The 14,422-nt window shown below is 56.7% G+C and overlaps 1 protein-coding gene across 1 annotated transcript; it reads right to left on the bottom strand.

Moving 5' to 3' along the window:
* Window positions 1–6,278: 6,278 nt before the first annotated feature.
* LOC114598214 (very long-chain specific acyl-CoA dehydrogenase, mitochondrial-like) lies at window positions 6,279–13,016 on the bottom strand. The gene is made up of 11 exons (XM_077929561.1): window positions 12,451–13,016; window positions 12,005–12,203; window positions 11,820–11,924; window positions 11,597–11,683; window positions 11,014–11,076; window positions 10,803–10,904; window positions 9,484–9,581; window positions 8,973–9,045; window positions 7,772–7,844; window positions 7,311–7,383; window positions 6,279–7,152 (listed from the first exon to the last, which is right to left on the bottom strand). Exons 1-11 carry the CDS (start codon window positions 12,681–12,683, stop codon window positions 7,044–7,046), a joined length of 1,215 nt encoding a protein of 404 aa, XP_077785687.1. The 5' UTR covers window positions 12,684–13,016; the 3' UTR covers window positions 6,279–7,043.
* Window positions 13,017–14,422: the final 1,406 nt, after the last annotated feature.

Here is a 14,422-nt window from a genome sequence, read left to right as displayed (position 1 = left end):
TTATACCCACAATTACAGACCAACCCCTTTCTCCAGATCCCGCCTTAGCCCTCCTAACCTTGGACATAGACTCAGGCTCCACTCTGTGCCACAGTGAACTAATAGGCTTCTTACTGACTGCAGCTCGATTAGCAGTAGCTCAGCAATGGAAGAACCAGGCTGAAATACCCCTGAACATACAGGAAAATAAAATATATCTGGGATACAGCAATATCTGAGCATCTCATCAGAGACAGGAGGGCAATTAAAGGCATAACAAATAGAGACACGTTCCAAGAAACGTGGACCCCTTTCTTGGACAATGGTATTTATCAAAATCAAGACCTCCTTATACAGTACCAACTGCTCAGTATTCTCAGTGGAGAGGTTACGTTAAGTCATGTGTTTTGACTGTTGAATGTCTAAGTGTAGGTCTAGAGAGAATGGATAAGTGTATTGCTGGATAAGAGTTTAATGGTTTTTGTATTTGTTTAAAAACCAAAAAATTGAGCCCAGAGCGCCAGGGGGCCGACTGGAGCATGGCCCCGTTTCACTCTCTGCTTGCCCTGGCTCGGGAACGGCCCCTGAGCTCTACCTGTTCCAGCCAGACAGGAAGCAAGTTGGCTGCATATGTTCCCTTGAGGAACATATATTTGTTGTCCTACAGCTCCCATAATCCCTGACCACTAGCCCTGCTGTGTGGTTAAACCACAGCTGGGGAATCAGGGTTGGGAATGGCTAGGGGGAGGGATTCACAAGACCCTAAAACAGGGCTTTCCAAACTTGGGTCTCCAGCTGTTTTTGGGCTACAACTCCCACCATCCCTAGCTAGCAGGACCAGTGGTCAGGGATGATGGGAATTGTAGTCAAAAAACAGCTGGAGACCCAAGTTTGGAAAACCCTGCCCTAAGACATGGGCGTAGCCAGAACTTATTTTGGGAGGCAGGCTTTGTTAGCGGGGAAGAACTCTGAGTTATTGGCAATGCTATTGGTCAGTTAGTTAAGTATTTTTATTTATTTACGTGATTTAGGGGGGCAGCTGCCCCCCTGCACCCCCTGGCAATGTCAATGCCCTAAAAAGAGCTTCCTGGATCAGGCCAATGTCCCATCTAGTCCAGCATCTTGTTCGCACAGTGGATGAACAGGTGCCCCAAAGGCAGGATCCGGGCACAAGAGCCCTCTCTCCTGCTGCAGCTTCCAGCAACTGGGATTCAGCAGCACTGCTGTCTCTGACGGTGGAGGCAGAGCAGAGCCAGGCTGGCCAGCAGCCATGGAGAGCCGTCTCCTCCTGTCCAAGTTGGGTGGCCACCGCTGCCTCATGTGGGAGTGACTTCCCTAGTCTAACTATGTGTTGAGTGAAGGAGCCCTTCCCAACCGGGGGCGGATGAATGCCTCCCCAAGGCAGCCTGGCCCCAGAACAGCAACCTGAGCCTCTGAAGGGCAGAGTCTGCATTGCGGGCGCAGAGGGCTCTCTGTGGCTTTGGAGTCCATCCACCCTGATCTCTCTCTCTCTCTCTCTCTCTCTCTCTCTCACACACACACACACACACACACACACACTCACTCCAGATCACATCCACGCCACACAGTGAAAGCACATGACCTCCCCCCAAGAATCCTGGGATCTGTAGTTTGTTAAGGGTACTGGGCACTGCAGCCCTCTGGTAAAGGAGGGTTCCAGGATTCTTTGGGGAAGTGCTGTCAATGCGCATTAAACATCTGTTGTGGGTGTGGCTCCTGTTGCCTTCCTGAGAGCAGCACAAGGCCAAAGCAAGAGGGATCTCCTTGCTTCCATTGATCAGGATTCTCACCCCTTGCACAATTCAGCCAGAGCGCAAGGAGAGCCTGGGGGTTCCTGCTGCGGGATCTGACCCAAGTGGGCCCATTTGGACCAGCATCCTTTCCCCACAGTGGCCAGGCAGATCCCACCCACCCATAGGAGCCCACTCCTAGGGGCCAAGGTCCCTTCAGCCCCCATAAAATATCTGAGGGGCTGGGCCCCCCAAAGTTGGTGGGCATTGTCCCTCATATGCTGTGTGCGTGCCACATTTTGTGACTGATTATGTGGGGTGGGACTTACCTGGGCCACCCCAATATTTTATTCAGGTTGGCACCCCTGCACCCCCCCCATGGCAAGCTGGAGGCCCCTCCCTTGCTGCGGCCTCATATCCCTTCCCAGGAGGACGGGGGGGGGGGGGGGACTGCCGGCCAGCCCTGGCCAGGTCTTTCCTCTTGCAAGGTCCGGACAGCCACCTGTCACAGTCAAGGCAATGTGTCACCTGCCAATTAGCTCAGAGTCATTAGCATTTTGAGCAGAGCACATTCTTGTTTGTTTTTATATATTTATATATTGCGGCAGCAACCAGCCCCAAGAGTTGAATGGCATCCATATAATCCTCTGCGCTGTCCTTGAGTAAGAGGCCGCAGGAGTGGGAAGAGGGACAGGGGTGAGTCCTCTTCCTCCAACCCTCATTCTTCGCAGGCTCAGATTGTCACCTGATCCCATCACCTGGCAGGAGTCAGCTAGCTGGACAGGTGTCTCCATCCCCGCCTTCTGCCCAGATGCCTTCCGGTCCTTCTCTGCCTTGCAGCTGTGCACAAGTTTGGCTTCCCCCTTTCTGCTTTTCGTGAAGATACACGTCGTCTTGGATGGCTTTGGGGCAGGAAGGAGGTTCAGGGTGCAGTCCTCAAGTGGGTGGGGGAACCCCAAGGCCTTTCATCCACCTCAGCCAATGACCTGCTTAGGCCCTCCCCACCTGGGTGAGGGGGGGGGCTTTCTCCTTCCTCCACACTTTCCCTGTTTTTGTTCCTTAAATCATTTTCCTCCCATTGGGAAGGAAGGGAAGGGACTCCAAGGCTGGAGGAAAGGTGTGGGGTCTTTTCCCTGGCCCACCCACTTTTGCCGTCCTTCTAATGTCAGAGTTCTAATATCAGCAGGACAAGAGTCATGGAAGACATCAGGGAAGCAGGGCAGGGGTTCCAAAGAAGTGGGGGACACCTGGCTTACCAGTAGTGCATGTGAAAAGGATCTAGGGGTCTTGGTGGACCACAAGCTTCACAGAGCTGCATCAACAGAAGTCAAGTGTCCAGATCAAGGGAAGTCAGAGTCCCTCTCTCTTCTGTCTTGGTCAGACCACGCCTGGAATACTGTGTCCAATTCTGGGCACCACAATTTAAGAAGAATGTTGACAAGCTGGAACATGTGCAGAGGAGGGCGACCAGGATGATCAAGGGTCTTATGAAGCCGTATGAAGAATGGTTGAAGGAGCTGGGGATGTTTAGCCTGGAAAAGAGGAGACTGAGAGGAGATATGAGAGCAATCTTCAAATATCTCAAGGGCTGTCACAGGGAAGAGGGGGCAAGCTTGTTTTCTTTTTTCTAAATTTCATTTTTCATTTTCATAATTAAAACAATTAAAACAATAAACCAAATACAAAACACACATTTAGTTTTGACTTCCCTCCACCCCTTATTTTCATTTCCACTACATATTCTAATTGTTCCCAATATTTCCACTTTCTGTTTTATAGCCTAATAATTGTTACTGCTGAATTTACTCTATTACTGTTAACTTTTTAATATGCTTACAGTAATTTTGCAGATAAACTACAAAGCATTTTCAATCTTCTTGAAATATTTTTCCATCTTTTAAATATTTTTCCATTCTTCCTTTGTTGGTATTTTGCCCCCTTTCCAATTCTGAGCATATATACCATTTGGGCTGCTGTAGTTGCATACATAAGAGATATTTCTGATCCTTTAATACACTTATGCCTAAAAGAAAGCTTTTCTTTAACTTTTAACAAATAATTTCTAAAAACATTTTTTTGCAGCTCGTTATATATAATATCTTTTTGCATGTCCAGAAGCAAGCTCGTTTTCTCTTCCTCTGGAGGGTAGGACTCGAACCAATGGCTTCAGTTTACAAGAAAGGAGAATCCGACTCAACAATGGGAAGAACTTTATGGCGGCAAGAGCTGTCGACTGTGGAACAGGACTCCATTCTAGACTCTCCTTTATTGGAGGTTTTTAAGCAGTGGTTGGGTGGTGATTTGTCGTGGATGCTTTACTTGAAATTCCTGCATTGAGGAGGGTTAAACTAGATGACTCTTGGAATCCCTTCTAACTCAACAATCTAGGATTCTATGAAAATGAGATCTCCCTCTCAAGGCAGAGGCTCTTTCTCTGCCCGCTAGAGAGGAAGGGAAGATGCTTCCATGGGGTTGCTGGGTGATAATCTTATTTTATAAGTAAATAGATCCAATAACTAGAAGGCATGTTTCAAGGGGAATACGGCGTATTTGGTCAAAACTCGATGCAGGACAAAAATAGCAAACGCAACGTCCCATTTTAATGTTTTAATGGAAGTTTATTTTAATTCGCAACAACATGGAAACAGGCAGATAAAAGTGTTGGGAAAATTAATGGCCATCCGTTGTGACAGCCACTCATGACATTCCAAGGAGCACATCAGAGCCACCGGAGTCCCAGGGACAGGAAGTGACAAACGCATTTCTGGAGGCAGAATCAGCCCCAACTCCTCAGCTGCAGAAGATTAAGGGTGGCTCATGGCACACTTGGGTGGATGATCAACTCCTAGGTGTCCTACTTTATGGAGGACAGTCCTCACTTTGAAGGCCGGTCCTGGTCCAGTTGAAAGGCAAGGAAGAGGAAGAGAAGAGAGCTACACTACCTTTGCATCTATACATGTGCAAACTGTAGATAAATGTGTCCTTTTGTGGGGGGAACTTTTCGTGCTGCTCCTCAAGCCCATCAGGTCCTTTCAAAATGCTCGCACGGGAGCAGGTGGCTCAACCTCAGGTGAGATGGGACCGGACGTCCTTTGTGGTTTGTGGGCATTTGTCATCCTACGTAAAAGCCAAGGTGGCCAATATTGTTCTGTGCCTTGGATGAATGCTTTTGTGGTGCTGGCAAGTACCAGACCCAAGATGCTTTACCTTCTTGTCTTTCAGTGGAAGTTTTCCCTTGACTGTGTGTGGCAAACGCCGCCCCACCCCGGGCAGCTGTCTTCCTTCCGCTCGGCTGCCGAGGGGGAATCTCCTTCCGGCTGCAGATTCCTGGACAGGCCTGTGCAACTGTCCAAGGGGCAGGCAAAGGACAGAGGAGCCTCAGGTCATTTGCACTGATGCCAAACGCCTCGTGGCATCCAAGGCCCCCCCCCCCCCCGCTGCCTGAAGAGCCCTCCTGGCTTGTGGTTCAACAAGCAAATCTGCTCCTCGCTCCTTGGGGTCCAGGACCCGCTGCAAGAGCACCAGGCAGGATGAGGCCTCTGGTTCCACAGACCCTTTAGGAGGAATGTGACATTTGGAGACCTCAGGGGCTGAAGAGGGTCCCCTTGAGTAAGACGGGGGGGCCATACATCAGGGATTTCCAGGACAAGTCCAGTTTTGGGGGGCCAGACCCCCATCTGGGAAGATTTTTGCATTTCGGATTAAATGTCCAGGTTTTGGGTTTTTCTTTTTTCTTTTTGTTTCTGCTTCTTTCACTATTTTTTAATGCGCTGTGTCCCAGAACAGGGAGCAGACATCGAGTGGCCTGGAGCGGCCTGACGGGGGCCATGCCAGGCCCCTTGCCAGTCTCCACAGTCGCCTGGCCTTGCCTGACCTTCTCAGGGTCGCTCAGCCTCCCATTGTGAGCAGGAGGCCAAAGACAGCAAAGGGAAGAGAGGGGAGGGAAGAAGGGGGCAGCAGCAGGGAGGGGGCGAGCGAGGGAGTTGGGGGGGTCCTGAGTTTTTGATCCCCAGAATATGGCAGCCCTAGAGTAAGATCGCTGTGCAGCCTCACTCGACTTCCCAGAAGTCATCCCCTGCCCTAGAGCGAGGAACTGGGGGAAGCAAGAGGGGTCTCCATCACTCCATCACTGCCATCAGGGCAGCAAAGAAGATTTACAGTAGATGCATGAAAACGAACACAGCCAATAAACACCAGAAAGGCCGACTGAAACAAGATGGGCCAATGAGGCCGCCCTGCGGAGAACGCTCCAGAGGTAAAGTTCTGGGCTGCCCTTCGTTGGAGGTTTTAGCAGAGGCTGGATGGCCGTCTTAGAATCCTAGAACTGTAGAGTTTGAAGGGACCCCGAGGGTCATCTAGCCCAACCCCCGCCAATGTAGGGATTTCAACTGAAGCATCCCAGGCGGGTGGCCATCCAGCCTCTGCTGAAGATGTCAGGAGTGCTTGTCCAAAGCGGGAGAGGAGGGGAGCCAGCCAGAGCCCAGAGCCAGGAGCACCGGAAGCTGCCTGTGCCAGACCAGGGCAGACCACCAGGGAAACGGAGGCAGCTGGCTTTAAATCAGCTTTAATAGATGCCAAGCTCCTTCCAGTCCCTGACTGAAAGCCCCCCGGAGCTCAGAAGCCGAGCGGGTGAGCAGCCACAACGCCTCCATTCTTCACCAGGGCATCGGAGATCAGCTTCATGCCGGCAAAGGACTCCTCCCAGGCCAGTGAATTGGCTTCCCGCAGAGCCTGGCGGACGCGCTGGAAGGCCTGCGGGACACAGGAGGAGCGTCACCCACCCACGCGGGAGACCAGTCACGGCCACCCGACACAGGGCAGCAGCCACAGGCACCCAGGGCACTCCCAGGCCTACAGGGAAAAGCTGGCGAGGGAGGGAGGCTCGGGGTCCTTCCAGGGCACAGCTGCCCAGCCTGGGCAAGAGCTGGCGCGGGGCTGGCACCCTGTGAGCCACCTTGTTCTTGGCCCCGGGGGAGACCCATCAGCAGTGAGGCTTCCTCCAGGCCGGCGGAAGCTTCAAAGAGCCACAGCCAGGTGCTCTGGCGAAAGGCCCAAATACCTCCCTGCAATTATGGCTAATTGAGGAGAGAAGCATTTCACACCTGGTTACATCCTGCAAGGCTCAGCTCCTGCCTGAGGACTGGGAGGAGGAGGAGGAAGGATCACCCGGCAGGAAACGGGGGGGGGGGGCTGGAGGAGGGGCAGCCAGGGGGAGGAAGTCTGGGTCTGAGAAGCCTCCGTGGGGCCAATGCAGAGCCAAGGGGAGCGAGGGGCCAGAGGGAGGACATGGCTGAGCCCAGGCCGAGGAAGGGGCTACGGGGGTCCTCCTCCCACCCCACTGCTTGCCTCATGGCACCACGTCCGGCACAAGAGCTCCTCGTGCTGCGCTGCCGGCTGCTTCAGCAAAAGAGAGCGGCTGGCCCTGCAAGAAGAAAGAGGGAGCGAGGGAAGGCCAGAGCCCACAGGAGGGGAGCCCAGAGCCCGACACGGGCCCCCCAGGGGTCAGGCCCCTAAGTTTGCAGAGCCTGGGGGCAAACCGTGGGCCCCTTTGCTCTCGCCCTGCAAAGGCAGACTCCCTACCTGGAGAGAGCCACAGCCATGGCGTAGATGTCGATGGCAGAGTCCGCCACGCGCTTCAGGTGGAACTGCTGGTCTGACGGAGGAATTGGGGGGAGAGGGGGCGTCAGGCAAGATTTGGGGCAGCTGGCCTGGCCTCTGCTTCTCACTCCAGAAATTGCTAAGGAGGTGAGTTTGCTTTTGCAGGCAGACTTGGATTATCCCCCCCAACCCATGACACAGCAGACACTGGACCTGCCCCACTGTGTGGCCCCCCAACAGTCCTTCCCAAGAACACCCACAGGAGGTTGTGGGGCCTGGCTGGCCCCCTACCTTTGACAAGAGGCCTCCACGCCCCACCTCAGAAAGTCAGGCTGGGGTCTCTCCCCTGCCTGGTCAGGCCCTGCTCCCCATGGCTCCTGATCCAGGGAGGGACTTGAGGTGCAAAGCAGGGCCTGCTTTTCGTTGGGGGGCAGGGGGGGTACCTGCCACTGCAGCTCCGTATTTCAGCAGCAGGCTCTCAACCGCTTCACCAAAGAGATCAATGGCCTTGGTGACCTGGGCGGAGGAAGGGCAAAGGGCAAGGCTAGCCTGGCATGCCCACACATGCCCACACCCCTCCGCCCCCCCCCCCAGGCTGAAAATAGTCCTGATGGGGGCCAGCAGCTCTTCCTTTACAGGCCCCTCCCTGTTTCTCCATCAGCTGCTCTTTGCATATTTACAGTACCTACAGGCACAGAGATGGCATCTCAGAAAGACCAGGCTGAAGAACCAGCTGGAAAGGAGCCTCAGCCCCCCCACCCCACCCCTGGGTGACAACATCCACCTCTCAGGCAGCCGGCACTTCAGGACCCTCTGGAGTGAGAGGAGCTTGCCCTTCCAGGCACCACCTGGGGACAGGTGTGGAGGGGACTCTGGCACCCTGCTCTGGAAGAACACCCCATGCAGACACCCACATAGGGCAGGGGTGGGGAACCTTCAATCCATGGGCCCACTTCATCCTGCCAAGGGGTCTCATTTGACCCACATTTCTCTCAAGCCAGGCCTACCTGCCCATCAGCTGATGTCACCGGGAATGTCAGCTGATGGGAGGACAGGGAACTGGATCACGCAGCCAAGGCAACAGGGTTCAATTTTTGCTCATCAGCTGATAGGCAGGAGTTAAAACCCTTTGCAAAAGCACTCTCTGAAGCACTCTCTTCTTAAACAATCAGGGGCAGAAGCAGGAAGAGCAGCCTGTATCTTACTGGCTTCGTTCTGCTGTCTGCCACACAGACCCACACCATCACCACCACATACTGTCCACTTAGAGAAAGTGCCCAAAGCTGCTCCAAAGAGTGCTTTTGCAAAGGGCTTTAAGGCAGCCCCAACCACATGTCAAATCTGGCCCTTGAGGCTGATCCAGATCCTGTGGGCCATTGAGCCAAAAAGCTTACCCGACCTGGGCTGTCCTCTTCACTGGCACGATGGAAAGAGGAGCTAAAGTTGCAACAGCATCTAGGATAGGCTCAAATGCTTGATGCTTTTGAGGGGACCAGTTTTTGCTGGCAATGTAACAAGTGTCTGCACACAAGGATTATTTGTGTACATAGCTCTGTACATCTCCAAGGTTTGCTTCCTTGCCAGCACATGGATCCAATTGCAGCTGAGCTCCAAACTCCTTTTTATCCCACCATGATGTCTCACCAGAGTCGCGCAGTCCTCCAGGTCTGGGTGAACATCGCCCTGCAGAGAGAGGCCACTGGGAAGCCCAACTTTCCTGCAGTGGAAGGAGAAAGAAAGGAGATGTGCAGAACTTGGAAGAGGAACAGAACTGTCAGCTGGACATTCAAGATAGAAATCAGAAGGTTGATGGAGAGCAAACCAGCGAGTCTGTGGGCTGTCCCTCCTGGCTGTTGCATCAGACCAGAGGGGGGGGGGGACAGTAAAAGCTCCAATCTGTTTGTCTACTTGCACTTCATGCTTTTGAACTGCTAGGTTGGCAGGAGCTGGGACTAAGCAACAGGAGCTCATGCCGTCGTGTGGATTCAAACCACCAACCTTCCGATCGGCAAGCCCAAGAGGCTCTGTGGTTTAAACCACAGTTCCACCCACTCCCCCTCAGGCCAGAGGAACACCCCAGGCACCCGCTTCTGCCCCCAAGCTGGACATGGGGGCTCACAGCCCCCCCCCCAATAGCCCCAGACATGCTCCTCACCGCTTGGCTCTCATGACAATCTCCTTGCAGAGGGCTTCCACCTTCCCCACCGGATTGGAGAGGGACTTCTGCAGGCGCTGCAGCTCCTCTCCAGCATACTAGGGGCAGAGAGAGTTGCCCTGCTCAAAGGAGGTTCAGCCCCAAGGCTGTTTCTGCGAAAGCGGTGGGAGTGGGGCACCCCACCCCACCCCTCCGGTTTCCCCCAGAGTCTTGGGTCAACCTGGAGCAGAGCAGCCCATGAACTGGGGAACTGCCTCTAAGGTTCCTGCCCACAAAGGACCCACGGACAAGCCATGGAAGAAGGGGCAGCCCAGCAAGGGAGGGCTGCCAGAGAGATTCTGGCCTGGCTCAGGGAGAAAGCTCTGCCATGAACTCCTTTGGGCTTCTCAGCCTCCACTAGAGAACAAAACTAATGGCAGCCAACCTCATGGGGTTGGTGTGCCATCTAACAGGCTGAATATGGTGCTGGCCAAAGGACAACTGTCCAGGACATCTGCCTGGGCTCCTGGTTCACTCCGGGGGGGGGGGCTCTGGGTGCTTTCTCCCAGTCTCCACAGGGTGGGAGCCAGCAGCAGCAGACAGGCAGAAGACCATGGCTCAGGGGGCAGAGCCCCCCTTTGCACTCAGAAAGTCCCCGGTTCCATCCGCCATGGCAGCATTTCCAGGTATGGTTGGGCGTGTCCCCTGCCTCGGATCCTGGGGTGCCACTGCTGCCAGTCAGTGTAAGGTAAAGGGACCCCTGACCATTAGGTCCAGTCATGACTGACTCTGGGGTTGCGGCGCTCATCTTGCTTTACTGGCCGAGGGAGCCGGCGTACAGCTTCCAGGTCATGTGACCAGCAGGACTAATCCGCTTCTGGCGAACCAGAGCAGCACACGGAAACGCCGTTTACCTTCCTGCCGGAGCAGTACCTATTTATCTACTTGCACTTTGACATACTTTCGAACTGCTAGGTTGGCAGGAGCAGGGACCGAGCAATGAGAGCTCACCCCATCGTGGGGATTTGAACCGCCGACCTTCTGATTGGCAAGTCCTAGGCTCTGTGGTTTAACCCACAGCACCACCCGCGTCCCTGCCAGTCAGTGTAGGAAGTGCTAAACTAGATGGACCCCAGGAAGGCAGCTTCTTGTGCTCCAAGTGCCATCTAGTGGCGGGTCCTGAGGGCTTTGATTGACGCTTGTGGCAGCCAAGGAGAGGCTGAGTGAATTCTGAGAAGGCCAAGGAGGTGTCAAGGCAGGTGGGCCAGAAGGCAGGGCGGCCTTCCTGCGCAGGACCAGTGGGAGGGCAGCCTTGGTCAAAGGCTGGGGGGGGGGCTCACCTTCATGCCCCCCAGCGCCACAAACAGGCGGAGGATGTCGTTGGTGCCCTCAAAGATGCGGAAGATCCTCAAGTCTCGCAGGACTTTCTCCACTCCCGTCTCCTGGCCAAAGGAAGAAGGTCACCTCCACTGGCCTGAGGCTCTTGCCCGGTTGGGGCCCAAAGGAGCCGCCCCTGCAAGCCCCCCCCCCGCCCCCTCTCCCCTGACTGACCTTCATGTAGCCCATCCCGCCCAGGATCTGGATGGCTTCATCAGTCACTGTCCAGGCTGCCTCCTGGGGACGGAAACAGCCCAAGGCAGCAAGGGCAGCCTCAGCTGATCTGGGGCCACCACCCCAAAGGCCTTGCTGGCCAGACAGGCGCCCCCTCTGGGACCGGAAGCAGGAGGCCAGCAGGGAACAGGTCAGGAGGATGCAGCACTTTTAGCAGGCCAGGGAGGGGCAAGCCAGGAATTTAGAGTCAAGGAGTGACTCCTCAAGAGCTCCAGAGGGTGCCCCCCCAACTCGTGCCCCAACCCCTGCGAGGCCAATCAGTTTCTGTCTAACAGAGAGGGTGGGTTGAGGGATGGAGATTTGGCAGAGCCGGCCTGGCTTCCTTGGAGAGACATGTCCCCCACCGACCCACTCAGTGGCGAAGTTGCATGCTCCACTACGGGATGGAGAGCAGGCGGGGGCGTGGCGCGCATCCGGGGGGGGGGGCACCATGATGGCACCCTACTGGAATAGTGGTGCCGGGGGTGGTCCGCTCCCTCCGCACTCTCGTTCCTCCGCCAGTGGACCCGCCCCATCCACTCACCGAGGCGAAGATCTTGCTGATGGCGGCCTCCAGGCGGTAGTCGGGCACCTTCATGTCCATGTTGGCACTCAGCACATAAGCCATGGCCTGGAAGGGGCGGGCAGAGGCACCGCTGGGCACCCGGCAGTGGAAGGGCTCCCAGGAATCCCCCCAAGGCGCAGCGCCTCTTCCCGCCCCCCAGGGCCTGTCCTCAGGCGTCGGGCCCAACGCCCCCCCCCCTCACCTCGGTCACGTAGAGCAGCATCGCCATGCGCGCCAGCTTCTCCTGGATGGTGCCAAAGCTGCTCAGGGCGCTCCCGAACTGGCGCCGGTTGGCCGCGTGCTCCACCTGCGGGCGGGTCGGGGCCTCAGCGCGGGCACGGGCGGCTCCCTCCCTCGCTCCGGCCCCCCGACGGCAGCCCCGCTCACCGCCTTGCGGAGGACGCCACGCATGGTGCCGGCCAGCGCCGAGGCCATCCCGAAGCGCCCGTTGTTGAGGATGTGCATGGCCACCTGGAAGCCGCGCCCCAGGCCGCCCAGCAGGTTCTCCGCCGGCACCTGCACGCCGTCGAAGTGCACCTCGGCCGTGTTGGAGCACTTGATGCCCATCTTCTGCTCCGGGGGGCCGCTGAGAGGGAGAGCGGGGCTCAGGACTCGGAGGCGCAGGGCGGCGCGCTCGGCTCCAGCCCGGTCCCCGCGCAGCCGACGGCGCAACCAGCCGCCTCCCTTTAGGCTCCTGCGCCGGTGGCGGCGACCCAGGGGCGAGGGATGCGCACTCTGCCCGCGTCCCGAGGCTAGTCCCTCCTCCCAAGTTCCCCGGAGCCGGTCGCCCGTCCAAGCATCTCCCTGTGCCCCTCTCGCCCCGCGGGGCTCACCTGGTGACGCCCTTGAAGGCCCTCTCGACGATGAAGGCCGAGATCTTGTCCTTCTCCTCGCCCGTCGTCACGTCCTTGACGCGCGTCTTGGCGAAGACCGTGAAGATCTCGGCGGTGCCGCCGTTGCTGGAACCGAGAGGAGTCAGGAGGGCGCGGGGAAGCCCGCCGGGCCACCCTGGGGGGGGGGTCCTGATCCGGATCTGTCCCTCACCTGATCCAGATCTTGCCCCCATTGAGGGTGTAATAGCGCTCGCAGGGACTGAGCTCCGCCGTCGTCTGGATGGAGGCGGCGTCGGACCCGCTCGACGGCTCCGTCAGGCAGAAGGCGGCGTAAACCTCGCCTGGCGCATGGAGAGAGGAGCCGCTCATTCGACGGGGCGCCCCGGCCGGCGGGCTCCCGGGACTCTCAGAGGCAGCCAGCGCCCCTCCGAGGTTGGGCGCGCCGTCTCTGGGCGGCGGCTAGGCTGGCCTCTCACCCCTGCGGCTGCTCGGCGGAAGGAGACCCGACGGCTCCCGCCCGCGTCCCCTGCCTGGCTTGGGCTTCCGACAGCGCTGCTGCCCTCGCCGCCCCGCAGGTCTCGTTTCGGGGAGGGGGGGTTGTCTTACCAGTTGCCAACTTGGGCAGGTATTTCTCCTTCTGGCTTTTTGTGCCAAAGAGCAGGATCCCCTTGAAGCCGATGGACTGGTGGGCACCGAGGGCGATGCCCACCCCGAGGTCGTGCATCCCGACCACCTCCACCATGCGGGCATACTGGGGGGTGAATTGCTCTGAGGTTGGCATCACGCGGGGCAGGCAGCCATTGATTCACCCAGCCCCACAAGGCAAAGATGGAGGAGGGGTCTCTCCAGGGAGATGAGTTCCCCTTGGCCCATCACACCTGGAGCATCAGTGCGCACCCCCACCCACCCATGCTCCCACATCTCTGCGTGGGCAGGGGCTGCACGAATGGGGAATTCTGGCCCCTTCTCTGCCTCACCCCCCCTCTCCTGGCTATATCAAAGGCCTCCTCCTCCCCAGAGTCCCATTGGACACCCCCCCATCAGTCCCTCTCACCTGCGTGTTGGTGAGCCCGATGCCGCCCATCTCCTCAGGCACCTGGAGGCCAAAGCAGCCCATGTCCTTGAGGCCGGCCAGGGTCTCCTCCTGGATGGACTCCAGTTCCTCGTTGGCAGCTGGGTCGTTCACTTCCTGCCCACAGTTTGAAAAGAACAAAGCAAAGGCAGACCCTCCCCTAAGGCCACTTTCCTGTGGCAGGGAGTTCCAGGGAAGATTTGGCCTAAAGCAAGAGACCTCCTTCTAGGCCTGGTTTGCCAAGAAGAAAAAGGGGGAAAGAGAGAGTTGTCTTCTGATCCGAAGGATCTTTGCAAGTTAACAGCTGTGGATACATTTGGAGTCAAAGATCTAAGGGGCAAATCACTCAACACCCAAGACAGAAGAATTATGTTTTGTTTTTTAAAGGATTTCAAAAGTGAAATCTGAAAAGGTGAGAAATGATCCTTTTGCCGGATTTTGCATGTCTGAGCCATGTTTTTCCAGCTTTATACGCTTCCCTCCAGGGCAGGGTTTGTTCTTGTGTGGACAAGTGCCCAGATGTGCCCTCTCAGATGCCCACCCAATCTTGCTACACTCAGCTGCCCAGGGCACCCAAAGATGGATGCTGGCTTAATTTGGCAAAATGGAACCTCAGGCCTCCTCACCCTCACTCACCTCGAAGAAGCGGGTGCAGGGATCCACCATGGCCTGCAGGGACTGCGCTTGCTCCGGGGAGAGCACTGGAGGGGGCAGAGCGGCGGGTGGGTCAGCAGGAGGATCAAACCCCTCACCCCACCCCCCAGAGACCCCCGCTGGCTGAGGCGGCTCCCGCTCCTACCTGAAGGGAAGGGGAAGACGTTCTCGGGGGCCAGGTGCCCGTTGAATATGTTTGTGACAAAGGATGTTGATTCCTGAAAGAAAAGGCGATGCTTCCTGTTT

The sequence above is a fragment of the Podarcis muralis genome, chromosome 6 (genome assembly GCF_964188315.1).
Source record: "Podarcis muralis chromosome 6, rPodMur119.hap1.1, whole genome shotgun sequence".
Classification (NCBI taxonomy): Eukaryota; Metazoa; Chordata; class Lepidosauria; order Squamata; family Lacertidae; genus Podarcis; species Podarcis muralis.
This window is presented reverse-complemented; position numbering and strand designations above follow the sequence as displayed.

Coding starts and splice junctions, on each gene's coding strand:
- LOC114598214 (XM_077929561.1), bottom strand. CDS start 12,683: ATGGGGGCAAGATCTGGATCAGGTGAGGGACAGATCCGGATCAGGACC. Junction 11,684..11,819: donor TGCTGCTCTACGTGACCGAG/GTGAGGGGGGGG, acceptor CGCCCCTTCCAG/GCCATGGCTTATGTGCTGAG. Junction 9,582..10,802: donor TGGCGCTGGGGGGCATGAAG/GTGAGCCCCCCC, acceptor CTCTGCCCCTAG/TATGCTGGAGAGGAGCTGCA.